The 19,869-nt window shown below is 39.0% G+C and overlaps 1 protein-coding gene across 47 annotated transcripts in view; it reads left to right on the top strand.

The window, feature by feature from the left end:
• The window catches only part of LOC122183568 (von Willebrand factor D and EGF domain-containing protein-like), a 290,489-nt gene that overhangs the window by 177,869 nt on the left and 92,751 nt on the right, over window positions 1-19,869 (top strand). For 45 of the 47 annotated variants that reach the window (XR_006180287.1, XR_006180288.1, XR_006180289.1 and 42 more), the window contains 6 exons: window positions 2,439-2,528; window positions 3,975-4,110; window positions 7,594-7,811; window positions 10,494-10,567; window positions 16,623-16,893; window positions 19,480-19,658. Coding sequence is in view for 44 of the 47 variants with exons in the window: in XM_042877646.1 (XP_042733580.1) it covers window positions 2,439-2,528; window positions 3,975-4,110; window positions 7,594-7,811; window positions 10,494-10,567; window positions 16,623-16,893; window positions 19,480-19,658 (968 nt within the window). In the remaining 3 variants the exon portion in view is untranslated. Of the gene's footprint in view, window positions 1-2,438; window positions 2,529-3,974; window positions 4,111-7,593; window positions 7,812-10,493; window positions 10,568-16,416; window positions 16,541-16,622; window positions 16,894-19,479; window positions 19,659-19,869 lie in introns of those variants that run through there. The other 2 variants (XM_042877647.1, XM_042877648.1) reach the window with 2 other exon arrangements.

Here is a 19,869-nt window from a genome sequence, read left to right on the forward strand (position 1 = left end):
CTGTACACTGAGAGTTGGGTGAGCTCTGCTCACTTCCAGTACGTAGAGCTAGAACGAGCTGACAGTCTAATAATATCTCAGCACATCTTCACGGAGCTATTTTTGATGCAGATTTTTTTATCAAACACACCTCTCTTCTACAATGTGAGAATACACAGTATGTGCAGGGAATGGCGCTGGGTCTACCCATTGCCCAGGGGTTTCTGGCAGATGCCCCCCACCAGCACCGCTGTGTGTGCAGCAAGGTGACTCCATTTGAACATTCTGGGTAAAAAGCAGAAAAGCACAAACAGCACAGCAGCTGTAAATACAGCATCTGCAATGCGGGTGTGTTGGATTTGCTTACTGAGTTCTTCTCTCTCTCTTTTTTTTTAATATAATTTTTATCGTTTTTATTATTATTTTATATTTGCTATTTTTTATGATTACCTGAACGAGAACATTCGTCTTTCTCCTTTGGAGGCAAACTGGTTAACAACATGATATCTAAGGGATTCTAACCTTAAGGCATTTCTGAGACTTACATAACTTTTTTTCCAGCTTGGATGAGAACCATAACTTTGAGGTAACAAAGAGGGATTTTTTCAACAGAAAAGGAAATACTCCAGAGCAGTGGGCAGTCCCTGTCCACAGGATCACAGAATCATTGAATCATTAGAGCTGGAAGGGATCCTTACAGTGATCTACTTCTACTCCTCTGCAATGAACAGGGACATCCACAGCTCCATCAGGTGCTCAGAACCCCATCCAGCCTGACCTTGAGTGCCTCCAGGGATGGGACATCCATCACTTCTCTGGGCAACCTACGCCACTGCCTCACCACCCTTAATATAAAAAACTATTTCCCTATATCCCATCTAAATCTCCCCTCTTTTATTTTGAAACTATTTCCCTTTTTCCTATCACAAGAGACCCTGCTAAAGAGTCTGTCGTGTGAATCTGGAAATGTTTTGGCTTTACATTGGTTTTGCTGGCTCCAGCCATGAAAGTAGTGCCTGAGATGGCCAGTGAGAAACATGAAGAGCCTTTGAATCTGTCCAAAGGAGCTCCTCACCACAGAAAGTAAATCACATCAGTCTGCTGCTTCTCATGGGTCACCCTAGGCTTCAGAGAGACAGCAACTGTAAATATGCCATCTGACCATTTGGTATTGATTTATTGTGACACAAGCTCTTATTCCATTTCCAAGAAAAAAGGTCCCCAAAAAATGAGAGCTACAGTTTCAGAGCTCGCTGTAAGTTTGCTTCAAGGAAAATTTCTGTAGTTTAATCTTATGATCCTAGAAATGATGTTAGCAGTTTGGGTTTCGTAAAAGCAATGAAACATTAAGATGGCAGATGGTGCATGGGCTCAGCAGAGATAAAGGTTGCGTGACTGTGCTAGGAATCAGACATACATGGCGTGGCACAGCACATTGTGTTTGGTGGGGTTGTTTTTGTTGTTGTTTTGGGGAAATTATTTTATTATTTTTACACTATAAACCTCGTAGGTACATCTGCACCATCTTTTTATTGCAATAAGAAAAAAGCAAATTCTTCTATGAAAGCTGACGTTTTTTTCTGAGTCCGGATGACTGTCAAATTAATTTATATTTAAAAAAAAAAACATTTAAAAACAGTGAAGCCTGGAATCCAAGGGATGGAACACCTTCTCTATGAGGACATCTAGAGAGAGCTGGGGCTGTTCAGCCTGGAGAAGAGAAGCTTATGTGAAGACCAGATAGCAGCCTTTCGGTATCTAAAGGGGGGCTGTAAGAAAGAAGGGGAGAGACTCTTTAGCAGGGTCTGTTGTGATAAGACAAGGGGAAATAGTTTCACACTAAAATGGAAGATTTAGCCTGGATATAAGGAAAGAGTTTCTTGTAATGTGGGTAGTGGAAACAGTGGAATAGGTTGCCCAGAGAAGTAGTGGGTGTCCCATCCCTGGAGACACTCAAGGTCAGGCTGGACGTGGCTCTGAGCACCTGATGGAGCTGTGGGTGTCTCTGTTCATTGCAGAGCAGCAGGACTAGATCACCTTTAAGAAACCCTTCCAACTCAAACAATTCTATGATTCAGTGATCAAGGGCCAATGTCCTAAACTTGACCATAACACCCACAAACAGTGCAACTTCCCCTAATTAAAATGAGTTAATATTAAAACCCTAACAAGGTGCTTGGATAACTGAAAAAGAAATTGTATTTTAATATTTAGTGTTATTAATTCTTGAGATGGAAGCTATGTTTCTTTACTTGTTATAGACATCAAAAAATCTTTCAGATCTCAAAGCTTATGCATAAATATTTTCAACACCTAAGCCTCCAAAATCTTTTTCAATGGTAAAAAAAAAAAAAAAAAGAAAAAAGAAGCTCTACAACCCAGATGAACAAGAATATACATAGTTATATTATTTTCGTTCAACAAAAGCAAATACTGTTGACACTGTTTGTTTAATGCAGGTCTTCTGCACTGTGACTGCATTTGCAAGGGACACTTCTGAGCAGCGGTCATTGCCTGAGCAGAGCAAAGGTTTCTACGCTGGGATTAAGGTAATGCCATTGGCCATGGTTCACTGATTTCTCCAGGATACCTCTGGGTAATATTCATATAGTATCTGAGACTCTCTGGAAAACAAGGCATAGAAACATAGGCCATAACCAATGTTGCTTTTAGGTTCACTTTGAGAAAAAGTCATAATAAACTGTGGGACTTTCAGAAGGTTTGCAACTGGAGCACTCATCAGAGAAGCATGCAGGCGTTGACACTAATGCAGCACAGAGAATGTGCACAGCTACATCTGCTAGTAAACATGCCCCAAAGTACTCTGTGGTTATGTATAAATGGAAGCCACACCTACAAATTGCAGAATTTTATTCCAACTACATCGAACCAAAATGAATAAATATTTGACTTTTTATCTACTGCCCCCTTACGGCCAGGCGCTACAAAGAACATACTGCTGAGGGTAAGTCACAGTCAGTGCAAGGTCTGGGTCTGATCCTGTCCAAGGATGGGACTGTCAGTCTGGCAATCCTGGAGATTTGGATATTTGAATATCCCAGAAATGGGATCTGGAAAATCTGGAAGCCTGTTCTGTGTAATGCTGGAAGAACAGTTAAGGGCTGTGAGGCACAGGTTGACTAGAGAGGTGGTGGATACCCTGTCCTTGGAGACATTCAAAGTCAGGCTGGACAGGGCTCTGAGCACCTGATGGAGCTGTAGGTGTCCCTGTTCATGGCAGGGGAGCTGGATCAGATGGCGTTTGAAAGTCCCTTCCAACTCAAACTATTCTGTGATTCTTTAATTCTATAAACAGTAGCAAGTTTTTTTGTCAATATCCAAATTTCACAGGGAATGGGAATCCTCATTTCTGCCTGGGCCCAAGTACTGCATCTGCTCCTGCCCCAGGAGAACAGACATGCAGGAACCACCCAGCCTGAGCTCCTCTCCCTGAAGCTGCAATATATTATGTATGGAGAAATCCTTCTTCCTGCCTTAGCAGGGAAGAGGAATTGGGTGAAAAATGCACTCACTTTGCACTTGGAACAGAGTACAAATACAGAGTGCATAATCAAGAGGTAATGCTGCACTTCAGGCTATGAATACTGCAGGTATTTCTCTCAGTGCACAGCAGTAGGAGCTCCTGTCAACCAAGGATGTTAAACATGAACAAATTCTATGGTAGTGCACTATTTTCAATCTTAATAAAATCCTGTTTTGAAATGAGGAAATGAGAAATAATTACACACTATATATGATAAGCAGAAAGATATATGTTTTTTTTAAATTCAAAGAGTATTAAAACATTTTAACAACAGTTTTACCTTTGGAAAGTTGAAGATGGTTATTTTGAAGATTATTGTTATTATGGAGATTATTGTTATTTTAAAAGCAATTATCTTGACCCATGATCAGAAACGTTCGAAATTTCAAAAATATCCATATTGCCTTGTTAATCTGTCAAGATGATCTAAAAACGATTTTCTTATTTTCAGTTTTTACCAGAATCATTACAAATTGCAGAAGATGGCAAGGAGCACATTTTGACCATCCTGAGCACTGTGCCCATTACCTGTGCTGGGCATAACGATTCATGTAAAATCACATTACGGCTCAGTACTGAGGATCTGGGTGAGTCTTATGAATCAATGTGATTACTTTATTTCCTGCATTTCTGTTACAACGAAACCTAACAGAAATTATAAGGCTTTAATAACTAGAAAGGGCAGAGGCCATAAAATTGACAAAATCAGCCAACCATTTGCAAGATAAAATAGATGATGACATCACTCAGGCTTTTGTCATCAGAAATATCTGAGTAGTAGCAGTATGAACAACAGTCTGCTGAGATTTATGGGTGAAATAACTGTGAATAGAAGAACTTTTTAAAATTCTAGAAGTATAATATTCCATTTTAAGTTTTTGTAGAAGCAATGGTCTCAGCTAAAAAAAAAATCATCAATTATCAATAAGAAGTTCACCTGCAGATTTATTACTCACTAAATGTGTACTGAAGCCTTTTTTTCTTTTTTCTTCTGGATTATATTTGCTGTCTGTCTCAATATAGAAGAAAAAATCATTCTTATGATAATATATTACTCTCTTTCTAAAGGTATTTTTTTACTTAGAAACATTGACAATGCCATTTAGAAAATCCTCTTGCACTTTTAAATGGTATATGCTTTCCGACGTTAATCTGGTGGAATATCATGCTTAACCAAGGGGAACATTTTAACTTGCCATTTGCACTAAGTAAAACACCCAGCCATTTTTCTAACAAGGTATTTATTTTTCTTCCAAAGGAGGTTCAACAGAAAAATGTTTAGAGAGAGGATTAAAGTATAAAAATCTGATTTAAAAACAAAAAAAATAAAAATTTGCCAAAGAGTGGATATTACTCCCTTTCTGAATTCCTGTCCTTTCTTTCCCAGCCTCAGCCAAATACGCAGGCAAAAAAAAAAAAAAAAAAAAAAAAAAAAAAAAAAAAAAAAAAAAAAAGAAAGAAAGAAAGAAAAGAAAAGAAAAAGAAATTATTCAAACGATATCATAACACAACGATCTTAAACTGAACAGTACCTTATGGTTCCTGCAGCTGTGTTGGCTCTCATACATGAAGTACTTTGCGTTTCTTCATGGCTCAGTGCTGCTCCCTTCCCCATATTGCTCTTGGCTTACAGTCTATGCCAGTCCACCATGCAAACATTTGCTGAGCTCGTGGGAACAGATTTTCTATGATATGGAGTTAGCTGAGAATGCAGGCTGCTATGTGGTGGGATAGCCCTGAGAACTCCAAGCAACAATCACACCTACAGGGATCAAATGAGAATTAGTCACTTAAACAATAAAGGTAATTTCTGAGTACAACAGATTGGACTGAGGTTGATCCCTTGCCACAGTCTTTTCCAGTCTTACAGTATGCATTTCATTGAGAGAAAGAGGTGAGGCAGGATCTGCAGAAGCAGATTTTCAGGTTGTCAATGAGCATGATGTGTTGCTGCCAAGACATGCCAGGATAGAGAGACAACTCAACCAATTAAATAATCTCTGCAGGAGCTAGTCACTAAAGAGGCAAATTTCCATCAGTTTAATCAACACATTTATGTAGCTTAAACTAATGACCAACTCTAACCTCTCATTACTCCACCCTGAGGATGCTTCTATGCTTCACACTTAAGCTGGTGTTAAATGGTATATCTGTATGTACTTAAGGATGAATACGTATTACTGGGTGCATGCACAATCACAGGTTTTATTATCTCTTGGGTCCATTTGTATATCTGAAAGAATGCTGTGGGCTTTTGAAAAGCATAACATGTTGGACACAGTGTTATAAATTGGAAATAAAAACAATTTCAGTTGAGATTCATTTGTACTGAGTAAATTAACACAGAATCTCCTTGTCTGACTGAATCCATCTAACAACACCATTCTGTTAATTATGTAAGGAATAAGTGATAAGAAAGCTAATTACAAGCACGGAAATATCTCTCTAAGTTCAGACAATATCATAATGAATACCAAGACACAGCAGATCAACTGGAGTTCAGCCTCTGTTAAGTTTATCACTGCTATTTTGACAAGATGATTTTCTTTGATTTTAAACTTTTGTTCTGGGTTGTAAGCAGAGCTCATAAGGTAATAAGTAATGACAATAACTATTCCTTATAGAAATCTCCAATTTAATTGAATCAAGAACCTTGAAAATGAGCCAGGATTTTTCTATAAGATGTAAGGCATCCTTTAAGGGTTGGGAATAAGAGATAATATGCTATTAATGGTTGCAGGCTTTTAGTTCAGATCCTGTAGACCTCTACAGGGTTAATTTCAATTAGGCTTTATGGTTCATTTCCATAAGGAATGAAATGTTGACTATTTGATCTTATTAGATATACCATCCTAATGTACTTGAATGCCACCTCCTATAAATTATTAAGCAATTCAACAAATTGGAAAAATTATATGGAAATCATTTATTTTCATATCAGATTCATTCCATTGCCACAATTTCTATAACTGTTCTTATCTGCTGATAATTATTGGTCTGGAACAGAAAAGTAAATGCTCAACACAAATGTTGGCAGCCCTGAAATCAGTAGTGGTATTCTGGTAGGCTGGAAAGGCGGCTATTTCTTTCTTTACCCACGAGAGAATTCATAGTTGGATGACTTCCTGATCATCAGATAGACATCATCCAAAATACAGACCGTGCTATCATAATTCAGTGCTCATAAATAATAATAACAAAGTCATTGAAAGAAAAAAACTTTTCTTTTGTCCTTTCCCTGGGACCTTAGCATGGAGGATCAAGACTCAAGGGAAATGGACACTACCAGCCCTGCTGCTAGAAGAGGTTCCCTTGGGAAAAATACAGCATGCAAAGCTGTGTGAATGATTTGAATTGCCATCCCCATATTTTTTAGTGTCCATCGCTTTACCAGCATCACAGATACTTAAATAGCTAGTATCACCATAACTCATGGCATTTCCATAGATTTTTAGTGAATTTAACCTCATGACCTTGATATTTTACAGATTGGATAGTAAAGCACAATAATCTAACATAACGAAATAAAAGAGAAAATCTGTTACTTATCCAAATGTACTGCACTTATCTTCCTGTGATGAATATAAAGTTCACTAAGAGCTGACTTGAAAACCCTACCTTTCCACATCAAAAATTCTCTATACCTTAAATAGCTCCAGTTCATACCTTGTTACAATAAAGCGAGTGAAAGATGTTTTCCAGAAGCATAGATTCATCTGTTTCTTTGTCACAAGAACAACTAATCTTCATTTCCGTGTCATGGGTCCTTAAAGATAAGGTTTTCACTCCAGAAATATTAACACCTGTTTAAAGAAAAAAGCATCAATGTGTTTCTGTATGCTGTCTACTGAAAAGAAAAAAAAAAGAAAGAAAGATAAAAGAAAAAAGAAAAAGAAAAGAAAAAGAGTAAAATGTGCTAAGAGTTGCTAGATTGAGTCAATTATAACCATCTTCGTGAAAAACCCATCTGGTTTCAACACGTGTCTTGGAATGTGAAACATTTGTGTTGGATAGGGATGGGTGACTGTTTGGATACCTCTTGTCAGACTCAGTGCTCATGTTCATTTTAGACAGCCAATTACTGGGGCCCCCAAACACTGTCCTCTCAGCGTGCCAGGTGGATCTGGTGCCGGCGCCCTGCTCACAAGGCAGCTGTGCAGCAGCTGTACTAACAGTGACAGCCGTCACCGACTTCGCTCAGGATGGGAACCGCGTCAGCTACATCAGAGCCGAGCCAGTTGGACACAGAGATGTACTTTGGAGGGCTCACGCCTCGAAGGATGTAAAGGTGGGGTCCTAAATTAATTTGAATAATGTGTCAAATTTAAATTGGAGGTGTAGTAGCAGATAAAATGAGGCAATGGTAAACCTTAACCACGTAAAAATTTGGGGACCACTGTAAACCAACACAACTTCTATACATGCCATGAAAACTAACAAGTGAAGCCTTTCGCTTCAATAGATTTAGGTTTCATTATTAGTGAGCTCATCAGTAGGCCAACAGATGAATTATATGTGCAAGCAGACAGTGGTTTGGAGAACAGCTCCCAGAAAAGCAGAGGAAAGGCAGCGCCTTGGAAGTGGAAAGAAGGAAAGGGACTTGGCAGTGCCATGTTCAATTTGTGACAGTGCCAAGAATCACCGTGACACCACACACGCAGCCACTCCGTTTCTTCACTCATCCCTGCACAAAATGTCCAAAGGAAGGATAATGGGAATCAATCACAGAGGCAAGGCAGACCGTCCCCACAGGGAGCTTGGCCAAGGAGCGTGACGAGCAGGAGCTGGCTCACTGTCCATGGAGCTGTTCAGAGCCACAGCTGGGAGCTCCGAGAGCCGTAATCCCACAGCCCAGGGGAATGAGAAAGGAGGTAGATTTGACTCAGCTAAAACTCTCAGAGCACTGGCATGTCCAAGCTGGTGCATTTGAAAGAACTGAAAATAAGCCCCCAGTTAAATCTGTAAGTTCACTGCCCTGATTCTGGTGGATTTACTCATGGTAGGATAAGATAATGAGACCAAAGGAATTTTTGTCTTGAAATGTGAAATGCCTTGCATGTGCTTATTCCCTCTTCTCCAGCACAGCCTTTTTTCACACTTTCAAGGATTCTTAGAGCAGAAATTGCAGCTAATTCAATGTAGTGCACTCACATACTCATATTTTTTCTTGTAACTTAAGAATGCTCTCCATTAAAATATGAAAATGCAGCAAATGTGAAATGGAATTCATCAATTTTAATAATAAATTCCATCTATCTCAGTTAAAATTTGATCTATGGATACATAATAAATATAACTTTCCCTTTTCCCCAATTTCCCCACTGCTGCTTTGCACTTAATTAGAGGCATTAATGTAAAATTGTTCCTGCAACACATCAAGGAGAAATCCATACATTAAAATCCACATATTATTTAGTGCTTCAGACTTTTCAAATATGTTTTGTTTATCTTAAAATGGAATGGAAATGGTGGGCAGAACATCCTGGCAAATTCAGACACTTGGGAAAAGAAAAATGATTTCTTCAGCAAACGAGGCTGCCTGTGACTAAGACTTATATCCTTTGCTGCTACCATGCAAGAAAAAAGCAGAGCAGTGAAGGTTGTGGACATGGAGAAAATGGGAAAATTCAGAGATAATTCTTTACTTCACTCCAGTAAATACAAATGATACAATTGATTTCAGATCAAAAAGCTGTTCAGTCCTTCGTTCCTCCAGACAATCACTTTAATAGTCTGGGATGCCAGACACCTGTGGGTGTCTAAGCAGTGTCTCTGTGTGATGGTTAAGGGACATTTTGAAACACAGATGACATACTGCCTCAGGTGAGGAGTTTTATCAGCTACTGTGCTTCTATCTTCACCCTCTTATTCATTTATTTAATTTCACCACTTTTCCTAAAAGCTAAATTCTGCTTTATCACTAAAAGGTTGCACAAGGATATAGTGGCCATTCTTCTTACTCGCTCTGCAGACTGTGGCAGTACTAACTGAATTGTGCCTCTGGATTTCTCATGGGCAGTAAGCAAGCAAGCAAGGAATTAACAGCCCTGACCAAGAAATAAGGCTGGCAGGCTGGATATGGGAAAACCATAACACTTCATCACTTCTATCAGTGTGACTGGGAGCTCTTCATACTGCAAATCACTGTATACCCCAGTTCTGCATTTCTGGGAACTGGATAGTAGAGTATATGGCCCTGACAAAGTGCCATCTCCAGTGAATGAGGCAGTGCAGGCCCAGCATGGCCCAAGGTTCAGATTTGTGACTTCAAAGGGATTTGCCTGATCTCTGTTTTTTATAGACACATCTGCTTCTTGCATGTCACGGGGACTCTTAGATCTCCTCTGTGGCCCACTTTATGTCCAAGTTACAATGGGTTTATGCTGCAGATTGTTGTTCTGTTAGATCCTTTCCTCTTTTGTTCAGGTGCCAAATGCCGACAGCTCCACCAGCCTAGTTTGGGCCATCACCACCAGCACCCAATCAATAACGTGCACATCAAATATATAAATCAGCCATTCATGTGCTGCATCAGGAAATTTAAGGTCAAACTAGGGGACAGACAGCGACTATTGCTAAAATATGCTAATGCTACTTAATTACAGCATACCTTTTACCGCACTTCAGGCATTAAAATTAGTGCAATTTAACGAGCACTCTACTCTCTTGATAATTTCATAGAATGATCTACTTCTTCACAAAAAAAAGTTTATCAGAAAAGCTTCTCTTTTCACCAGCCAGCACACTACGTTGAGTAGAATGGGAGCACTTTGAACTCCCATATTGCATGTGATTAAATGCAGTTGCTTGAAAGCGAACCCTATTTTGCACCCACCTGCAATCATGTTTTAGAAGTCAGATTTCAGTTTGTACTTGACACATGAATCTTGCTCCTAATGTTTTGTGAGGAGTGGTAATGAAGAAAAACTGCTGTGTAGACTGTATTCATTACGCATTTCATTTTAACTAGGTCACAGTTCAGGACCTCCCAACAGGGAACTGCTACTCTTTCACTGATCCACACATTATCACGTTTGATGGATGGTGAGTATTCTGCTTTGAAATAATTTGGCTCAATTACTGCAGTTTTCAGTTTCTGGATATAGAATGCATTTGGTTTTACATTAGAATATCAAAAGAGTATTGTATTAGTTTGTTTATATAGATTAATGTTGTGCCTCAGTAACACACATTGTTTCCTTTCAGCTGTTTATATTCTTTTTAACAAAAGAACTGGAATTGGATTAATCTTGAAATTGCAATGGTTTTGAGAATGAATAATTTTTATAAGGCCAAGGTCAGGCTCCAAACTGCTCTTTAAACAAAAGTGTCATTGATGACTTCAGGAGGGTTTCTATTCCAGGTGGCATAGTGTTAGAGGTACCACTGTTTCACTCGGGTGAGCCATTATGTCCCAGTGTTAGGACCACACATGGGAACAGCCTGTGTCCTTCGTAGGAATTTAGTAATTCCTGATAAAAATTCCCTCAGTTTAAGGATGTTTTTGTATTTTCCTATCTATTTGGATTACCAAATCTGCAGCTGTACCTCTGCATGGAGTTGACAGTCACAGTCACAATCAGAAAAAAGTAGATAAAAAGGGATGTATTGTCTCAGATAAAAGAAGTTCGGTGAATATGAGGGGCAGATATCAGGGAAAGTGTGCAAAAAGTTGCAAAAATAGTTTTACTTCCCTCTGTCTTGTCCAGCATCTTCCTGCATAAGCTGCTTGGAGACTTAGTGAACCAAAGGTGGTACCCTGTGTTTTTAAAAATCTGAACCTTAGCTATTCAGTGTAACAGAAAGTTTTTAAAGTTTGCATCTGGCACGTTTGAATCGAAGTTACTAATATTTCAGATCACATTCCATTTTGTCATTCTGCCATTAACCTCCTAATGGCACAGATAATGACTTCATGAGCACAGCGTCCACAGGGGCTCAGCAGGAGTGATATTCTAATTTTGATATTCTAATGTCCCAGTTTCAATCCAGCATGCTCTGGAGGCAGTAGCATGTATTTACCAGAACATGAACTCTAAAATGACGTTAAAACTGAGGAAATCTCTTGATTAAATGAGGACAGTGGCTCCTTTAAAGGCTTACACAATTGCCTCAAAGAAAGATGTTGCCTAAACTGAATAGTCTCAGCCAAGAGATTACTTCTGCACACTTTTCCATTTGCCCTCCTTTGATGCATATCATCTATAATGTGGTCAAGCTTTTGATTTCTAAACATAAAGAGGCTGAGGAAGAACTAAGAGTGACACACAGATATCCACATGCTTCTTGGTATCCGCCATTATTTCAACTCTATATATTAAAAAAAAAGTTAGAATATTATTTTAGAACTCTCCAAACATTTGTTTTGTAAAATATTCCCTTCTGATTTAGGGCCAGGACCGGACAGGGACCTAACAAGCCATCATGTTTAGGAAGTCATAAGATTACTTCTTGGCATGGTGGAATGCTCTCAGCCATGTAGAATATTTTTACATATCTTCCATGGGGAAAAAAAGGTCTAAAGTAATATAGAGAAATTTTATTTGAACAGCTGAGTTTGGAACCCTGTTACTGACAGTACACAGAAATGTTTCCAAGCAATTTACAATTCCATTTGAGCACAGGGAGTTTGGGAGCACCCATCCTTCTGTGGCATCTTGCCTTGAGGCAGCAAAGACCCAGGAACACCTGGCCCTTCAATAACCACACGTTTCTTCACTGTGGACATTCATTACTGCTCTGCCCAGAGTAGCTTTAAATGAGCCACCTCAATAACCAGGTTATTCCACTAAGATATATCATTTCTTGATACTCAGCCAAGTTTTTTACCCATCATTTCACAGTCCCATTACTCCTACTTATATTCCCATTTATTACTGTAAATAATATCTGTTTCAATTACTGTAATGATTATGCTACCCTATTAGTTGTCAGTTAAGCAACTTCTCTGTGTGCCTATCCAAAAAAATGTTGTTAGGAATGATTTTAAAACGCTGTATATGGGGTGTGGGGAATGCAATACCTGTATGTGTCAGGGTACAAACTTACAGTTTATAGACAAAGGCTGACACAGAGCTATGGATGTGAAGCATTTCCCTTCGTCATGAGAGAGCATGTAGTGGGAAACTACCAAAACTGCCTCTGAGGTCAACAGCAGAGCAACCAGTAAGCAATATAACCCAGGGAAATCACTCCACCTAGCATCCTGTAGGTCAGCTTACCAGCTCTGCTGCTGTGGCAGGATGGCCATCAGTTGCCTCTTTGGCACCTCTTCCATCCTCTCTTTGTGGAGTCCTGGGGAAAACCTGTCATATGGAAAGCAAGAGAATGTATGTAAATAGGGAACACTGCAAAAAGCAAAGCAGTAGAAGTGTTTTTTACTCAGATAGGCAAAACATAAACACATCCCTGCCTTTCATAGGTTTGCTTACCTTTTTTGATTTTTCCACCAAAAGATGGCAAAGAGAAGGGAAAATACACAATGGAGGCAAGCAAGAATGGAAGCAGACAGAAAAATAGAAAAATTCAACCTTTGGGATTCCAAATAATAGTTCATTTTGTAACATCTATAGATATACTTTCAATGGTTTTTAATTTGACGTACTGAACTCACAGTGCATCTGAGATAGTTTGTTGTTCATTGCATAACTGAAATACCGAACTCACACTTCTAATGACAGCACTTCCCTTTGGTGTGCTTTTGGCTGGTGTGCTTCTGGCTGGTATGCTTCTGTAGAAATATTTATCTTGTCATTATTTTACTCCTTTGACCAAAAGAAAAGATGGAAAATCAAGGAAGAATCTGTTGTATTTTTCATGTGAGCACAATCAATTTCTGTATATTGGTGCATCAGTGTGAAACAGCATTAATTATACTAGCTAAAATCCAGAGAGAGCTCTTCCTTTTATAGTAAAGTAACTTCTAAATTAAACAAATGTGAAAGCCTGGTAAAGCAAAAGCATAACCCTCATTATTAGTTATGGCACAGTATAAACATAAAAGCTTTTCCTGACATAAATTGTAGGTTCTTAAATGTAAAGTGAAGTATTAGCTTAAAACTAAATATGGAGAAAATCCTTGTAAGGCAGAATATAAAAAGGGAAATATTCCTCGCAAACTATATATATCATTCACATTATATTGCATCTTACCTTAAAAAAAACAAAAACTTTTTAAAAGATTTCTCACACACATAAACCCATCCATCAATATTGTAACAGAAAGAATGACTCCATTTCCTCATAATGACAAATCCCTGCCTTGTAGGGCTTCATGCTTGTGGCTGGCATTCATTTTTAACAGCATTCATTACAGCAGCCCACAGATAAGTTCTGGTCATGATCATCCCTCACAGAAGTATTGCTCTTTCTTGGTAGCCTTTAGAAATTACCCAAGGATCCAATGGCTGCTGAAGATAACTCAACAGTCTCTGAGAACAACGCCACCAGTCTTTACTGATAAGCTCTGGAATCAGAGGACATCCTTCAGCATCAGCCAGTCCTTCCTGGGGTCATAACTAGAGTAAAGTACTTCTTACTTGTAAGGAAAGAGGGAGTCTTGAGGGATATGTCAACAAATAAACATCAACAAATAAGCAAAACTTTGGAGGAAAAACTTCAGGTGAAGCCCCAGTAACAAGTGAATTCATAATAAAGATAGCTTGGTGGCAATAGCATATTGCATTAGTTATTCTAATGCTACTAATAGTAAGGTTCTTGTGTACTTCCTTCTTATCACAAACCAACAGAAACAATTCCTACAGCATCTCACAGACATAACAAAAGACATAGGAGTATTTTTATTTACTTCCTTGGTTTGAGTGCACAATTTGAGACATGAATTCACCTCAGGGCAGGAACATGATGCACTCTTTGAAAAATACATACATGAGGAGGGAGGAAGCCACATCCAGTACACCCTTTACTATAGGCAATTAGGGAAGCAGAATGGGAAGTGCACTGTGAAAAGTAATTCAGAAACAAGCAATAGTGCCTGGGCACAAAAATATGCATAGCTCCCCTTTTGCAAGACCTCCAATAACTTCATGATTTTAGCTCCACAAGTCTGCAATTTGATTTCTCAAATGTTGTCCAAAGAATCATTATCACAATTACAGTTGTATAAAAACCACAAAAGTTTACCTGATTACATTCAATTATCCATTTGTGTAATTCAAAGGCAGTTGAAAGCTCCAATTTAGACACCATCACAAGTTTGTTATGTGCTGTACAATCTGTCATGACTTAACTGAAGGACTGTGACTTCCAATAGCGTTGGACTGGCTCCACTGTCAGTGCTTATTAAGCAGTAAATAACTCCCATTGCTGGAATGTATACGCTAATACAATCTTATTTACCAGATATACCTGATTAATCTGGATGCAGCCATTTCAATGCATTATTTTCCATCAGCCTCTCTAAACATCTTCCTCCTAGGCTCTTCCTGTTGAAATGTCTGGTCAAAGGAAACTGAGAAAGGTGATCCTTGTTAAATTCCTGGCTTCCCAGTCTTTCCAGTGTAGAGGTCCAAATGCACTTGATTTTACAAGACTATCTTTTATGTTGCCCTTAATTCTAATCAGTCTTAGCAGCAGCATCTGCACAACGTACTTAGGATTTATGTACCTGATTAGAAAATAAGATGAGGCAAAACCATTCAATATCATATCATTTTACGGCCAACTTCGCTAAGTTTTTCAAGATGAAGTATAATGTCAAATGTGGTTTCTTGCAGAGAAAAGCAGTTGGAATTTAAATTCTTGCTGCGTTTTCAGGTACATATTTTTCTATGGCTTTCATTCTAGAGAGAAATAAAATTCAGATATATGCATGTTAAACATTCTTTGTTCTTGAGCCAAAATACAACAAATTATTTTCTCATCTGTACAGAAAGCATTCACTGACTGAAAAATTATCGATGTTTTTATGACATAGCTTAAAAATAATCCTGTTATTCAGTTTAGTGGTTGATTTTTTTTTTTAATGTTCAGTTTTACATTTTCGTTTTTACTGGAAAAAAAAACAAAAATGCTTATGACTTAGTTTCCATTATACTTAGTTTCCTAAAAATGAAGTTTAAAACTAAGTGCAGTGCCTTAAAAGGAAGCAGAAGAACCTGCTGCTTTCACAGATGGCAGCTGTTGGCTTATGTGGAGAAATCTCCAACCACATATATAAAAAATACAGCCCCTATTTTCTTTACTTTTAAACATCACATGGCAATAAAGTAGAGTAACTGTCAAATGAGGTCACGGTATGAGGAAACAGAAGAACAAGGAGAGAGGGATGCTCTTGAAGGTCCTATTTTAGAAGTTGTATCAGGCCTGCACAGAGGGGAAACACTTGCAAAATTGGTTTGCTCAGTTAGAGCAAGGAATTTCGTAGAGAGAAGAATGAGAGGATTGTTCCACATCATGCAATACATTGGCTGACAATCCATTTAGAGAGGAAGCAATGGTTACAATGAAATTCTTGGGAGGGGAACCAACTTTGTTTTCAAGGGCTTTCAGCTGTAGCTCCTCCTTCTCTCCCAAGGTGTTCAAGGCCAGAGTGGATGGAGCCCTGGGCACCCTGGTCTAGTATTAAATGTAGAGGTTGGCAGCCCTGCATGTGGCAGGGGGGTTGGAGATTCGTGATCCTTGAGGTCCCTCCCAACCCAAGACATTCTATGATTCTGTGATTCACATGAAATGCCCAGACACAGTCAGACTAGAAAAAGTTAGTAGTTAGTCGCATATGAGGTTATCTGTGCATTGATTTTTCTTTGAAGAATATTGTGCTGTACAGCATCCAGTTAGAAACAAAACATATTTTTAAAGTCCTGGGAGCAGGAATTTCTTCCCATTTGCTTTTTTCAATTGTTTATCCTTTTTATCCATGCCCGTTGCCATAGCAGCAGCTCACAGACAGCAACCAGGTTTTCTCAAGAATTCTTCTACACTCCCAATTAATAACAGCGACTGCATCATCTTGCTCATGGTACTGGAGAGATGCTTCCACGTCCAGGCCTTTCCAAGGCAGGTGCTGGAATGGCTCGTACATCTGCTCCATGTGGATTCAATGGGCCTCTAAACCCTGGTTTTGTTTCTCCTTGTTTAGGCGTTACGATAACTATAAAATCGGCACCTTCCTTTTGTGCCAGAGCACGTCACGGGCATTCGAAGTGCACGTCCGTCAGTGGGACTGTGGGGGACACCACTCTGCCACTGCCTGCAACTGTGGGGTGGCTGCATGGGAAGGGAGCGACGTCGTCCGCCTGGATGCCTGCAATGGGCACTTTCGGGACAGCAGGCCGCAGCTCAGCATCCAAAGTACTGAGGCATCACCACAGGTCAAAATCCTAACGTCCTACGGAGGGAGAAAGATAACAGTACGTGGAGATTTGAGTACTCCTGTTGTTGTCGTTGTTAAAAACGTGAGTTTAATATTTCTGAATCATTAACGAAGCTGCTGTGAAAATTATCCATCTGAAGCCATGAGAGCATCAGCAGCAAAATGTACGGGAAAATGAGACACGGGGAAGAAGCTGGTGGAAGCATTGGTTTAACCAACTGTAAAACAAACAAAACAAGGATTTCCAGAAATTTCTCAGAGATGCATCAGAGTGCCAGTATTGCTGCTTACCAAACTGCTCTTGGTTCGTTCATGCTAGGTACTACTGAACCCACAGTGCAAATTTTGTTTCAGAGCTTTACGATATAGACATTGAAGTAAGTTTCACAGGTAAAACAATGCAGTCTTAGACAAAGAGCAAGGCAATGTTAGCCGGATACAGACAGCACTCAAAAGCCATGAAAATGGGCAGCAAACGTGCAACATTTTCTGTAATTTAAAGTATTTGCCTAAAAACCTTATCTGACCATAACAAATTTTGCATGATGCATTTTGCATGATTTCTTCACGCTAATCCAGTGAAATCACTGGAAGAATAAGAGTGGGCTGTACCAAGGGGAAATTACAGCCAGGAAGATAATTTTTATCCTAAAATTTTATCATCAAGATTTATTGCCAGAAGATATTTTGGGTAAAGTTAGGTTCACAGCAGAGCCAGAACGCTGCCAGGGACTGCCTGTGTTTGGCTGTCCTTGCAATCTCTTGGAAAAGATCTTGATGAGGTAGTAATTGAAATTCTGTTAATTACAGAATAGAGAAAAAGCAGAAAGCAAGCTGTCATTTCATTTTGCAACTGAATGCAATACAGTTACTGTTTTATTACTAGAATAATTGCAGCAAGAAACCCTATCCTCATTTGCACCTCAGGTAAGTTTCACTGATTTCCTTTGTGTTGAAAATAAATTAGGACACCTCTGGTATGTAAATAGAAATGCTGCCCTGATCTGAATGGAATTGTAGACAACAAATATGGTCCCTGAGTTACCACCATGAGCAGTGTACCTCCATTTGCTTACCATCACTCCTTTCTGCAGTGGTTTTCAGCAGCCCATCACCTTCTTCTCTTTAAACTGAGGTCTCAAAAAAATCTTCTTCAGAGTTCCTGCCAACAGTTTTAAATCCAGGTGATTTAAGAAAACCTGGGCTGTGGTCAGCTCCTCCTGGCAGATGGCTTGCCTTGCCCAAGGGCAGCAGGAAAGGAAGGGCTATGGACTTCTGAAAATAAATCCCCTGGAAATACCCATTCACACAGCACAGAAGGTTGAAACAGCAAGTTTGACCTTAAGGATTTCATAGATGGCCTTGTGGGAGATGCTCATCCCAGCAGGAAAGCACATAACTCAAAGGTTTTTCAAAAGGAGGAAAACAAACACTGCCCAACACTATGTCAGCTGCAGTTGTTCTGCTCTATGTATTAAAACAACTGGCTTTTTAAGTTCCCTTGGAAAGCAAAACATACAGCCAAGGTCTCAAGCTCCACAAAAGTGTTCTCCTGGTTGAAAAGAGGGCTGAGAAGCTCAAATGAATAAGATTGCTATTTATTGCAGCCAAAATGTAAATCTGGGTTCCAGCACAGAAATACAAACGTAAGTTACTCACTTCTCACAGATATTAGTAGGTTTGGTTTGGAAGAGAGTATAAAGGACCAAAAAAAATACAGAAAAAAGCAATGGGCATTATTTGGCTGAATCAATTATTCTCAGCCAGGAGTGATTTAAAAAAAACTAAGATATTTAGAAATCATTGTAGTGAGATGTTTCCAACCATTTAATGTGCTTTTCAAAATTAACTGGTAACATTTAATTGTGGATGAAAGTATTAAGGTTACTTATCCGGATAGAGAACTCCTCCTCCCACTCCCAGCATGGATCAATTTCACAATCATTTTCTTCTTACCTAGTAAAACAAAGCAAGCAAACAAAAATACAATGCAGTTGAACAGATTTGTTCTTTTTTTTTTTTTTTTTTTTAAATTTGTTTGGACCACCAATCTGAAAAATCCATTATCTGCACAGCTACTTCTTTGTCTTACCCTCACCATTTTTTTTTCTTTTAAAGGTCAGTATAAGCCTACCAGAAGTTCTTTAATGAGAAAATTGCTTTATCTACTTTAAAACACAATCATTTTCTGGGTAATCCAGCCTTGGAAAATGAAACGATTTTTCAGAGGGAAGAAAGCTGTTTTTCAATACTTGGCAGTTTATCTAAAAGAAATGATTTCCTGGCAAAGACACGAGGGTGGCCTATTGTCATGGAAGTCGCTTGAAAAATTATCTTGTAACCTACCAGTGGGAAAATCTCAAAGAATTTAATTATTGCTTTAAAAAGGAAGTCCTTATGCGGGTTTATGTTTGTGTAACACTGTCAGATGGTAGCAACACGAGAACTGAAAACAAGTTAAATAATAGCACAAATAAATAGTCGTTAATGCATCTAAGTGATCTTAAATAACCACCAGCATCACCAAGTTTCTGCCCTGAGATTTTCATTTATAGAAAGGGACACTTTTAATTGCATAAAAATGCTCAGTAGGGGCTTCACTGTTTTTTTTCTGTCCCTTCAGATCCTATTCCCTTCAGGAGCGTTCATTCGAGCCGATGTGAGTGAGTGGGGAATGGGCTTGACAGTGAGGATACCAAGCAGTGACTTCAACAGCACCAGAGGTTTGTGTGGCCTCTTTGATGGGATCAGTCACAACGACTTGAACAATGTGCCTGAGGAAGACTTCATAGAGGAGTGGAGGTACAAAGTGAGAAAGGATGACAGGCTGGGTGATGCCCTATAGCAGTTATTCCAGGGATGCTGATACACTTATTTCATTATGTACACCCCTAATTACCTGGAATAGAGATCAGCTTCATCAGACAAGGAAAGCCTGGAGGCCCATTATCATCCAAGCAGCATGGTGGCTGGTTTTTCAGTCAGCACAATGAGAATCAGCAGTTACCAAGGA

Source organism: Lagopus leucura, unplaced genomic scaffold (assembly GCF_019238085.1).
Source record: "Lagopus leucura isolate 7727_CA_CO unplaced genomic scaffold, USGS_WTPT01 Super-Scaffold_100019, whole genome shotgun sequence".
NCBI classification, from domain to species: Eukaryota; Metazoa; Chordata; class Aves; order Galliformes; family Phasianidae; genus Lagopus; species Lagopus leucura.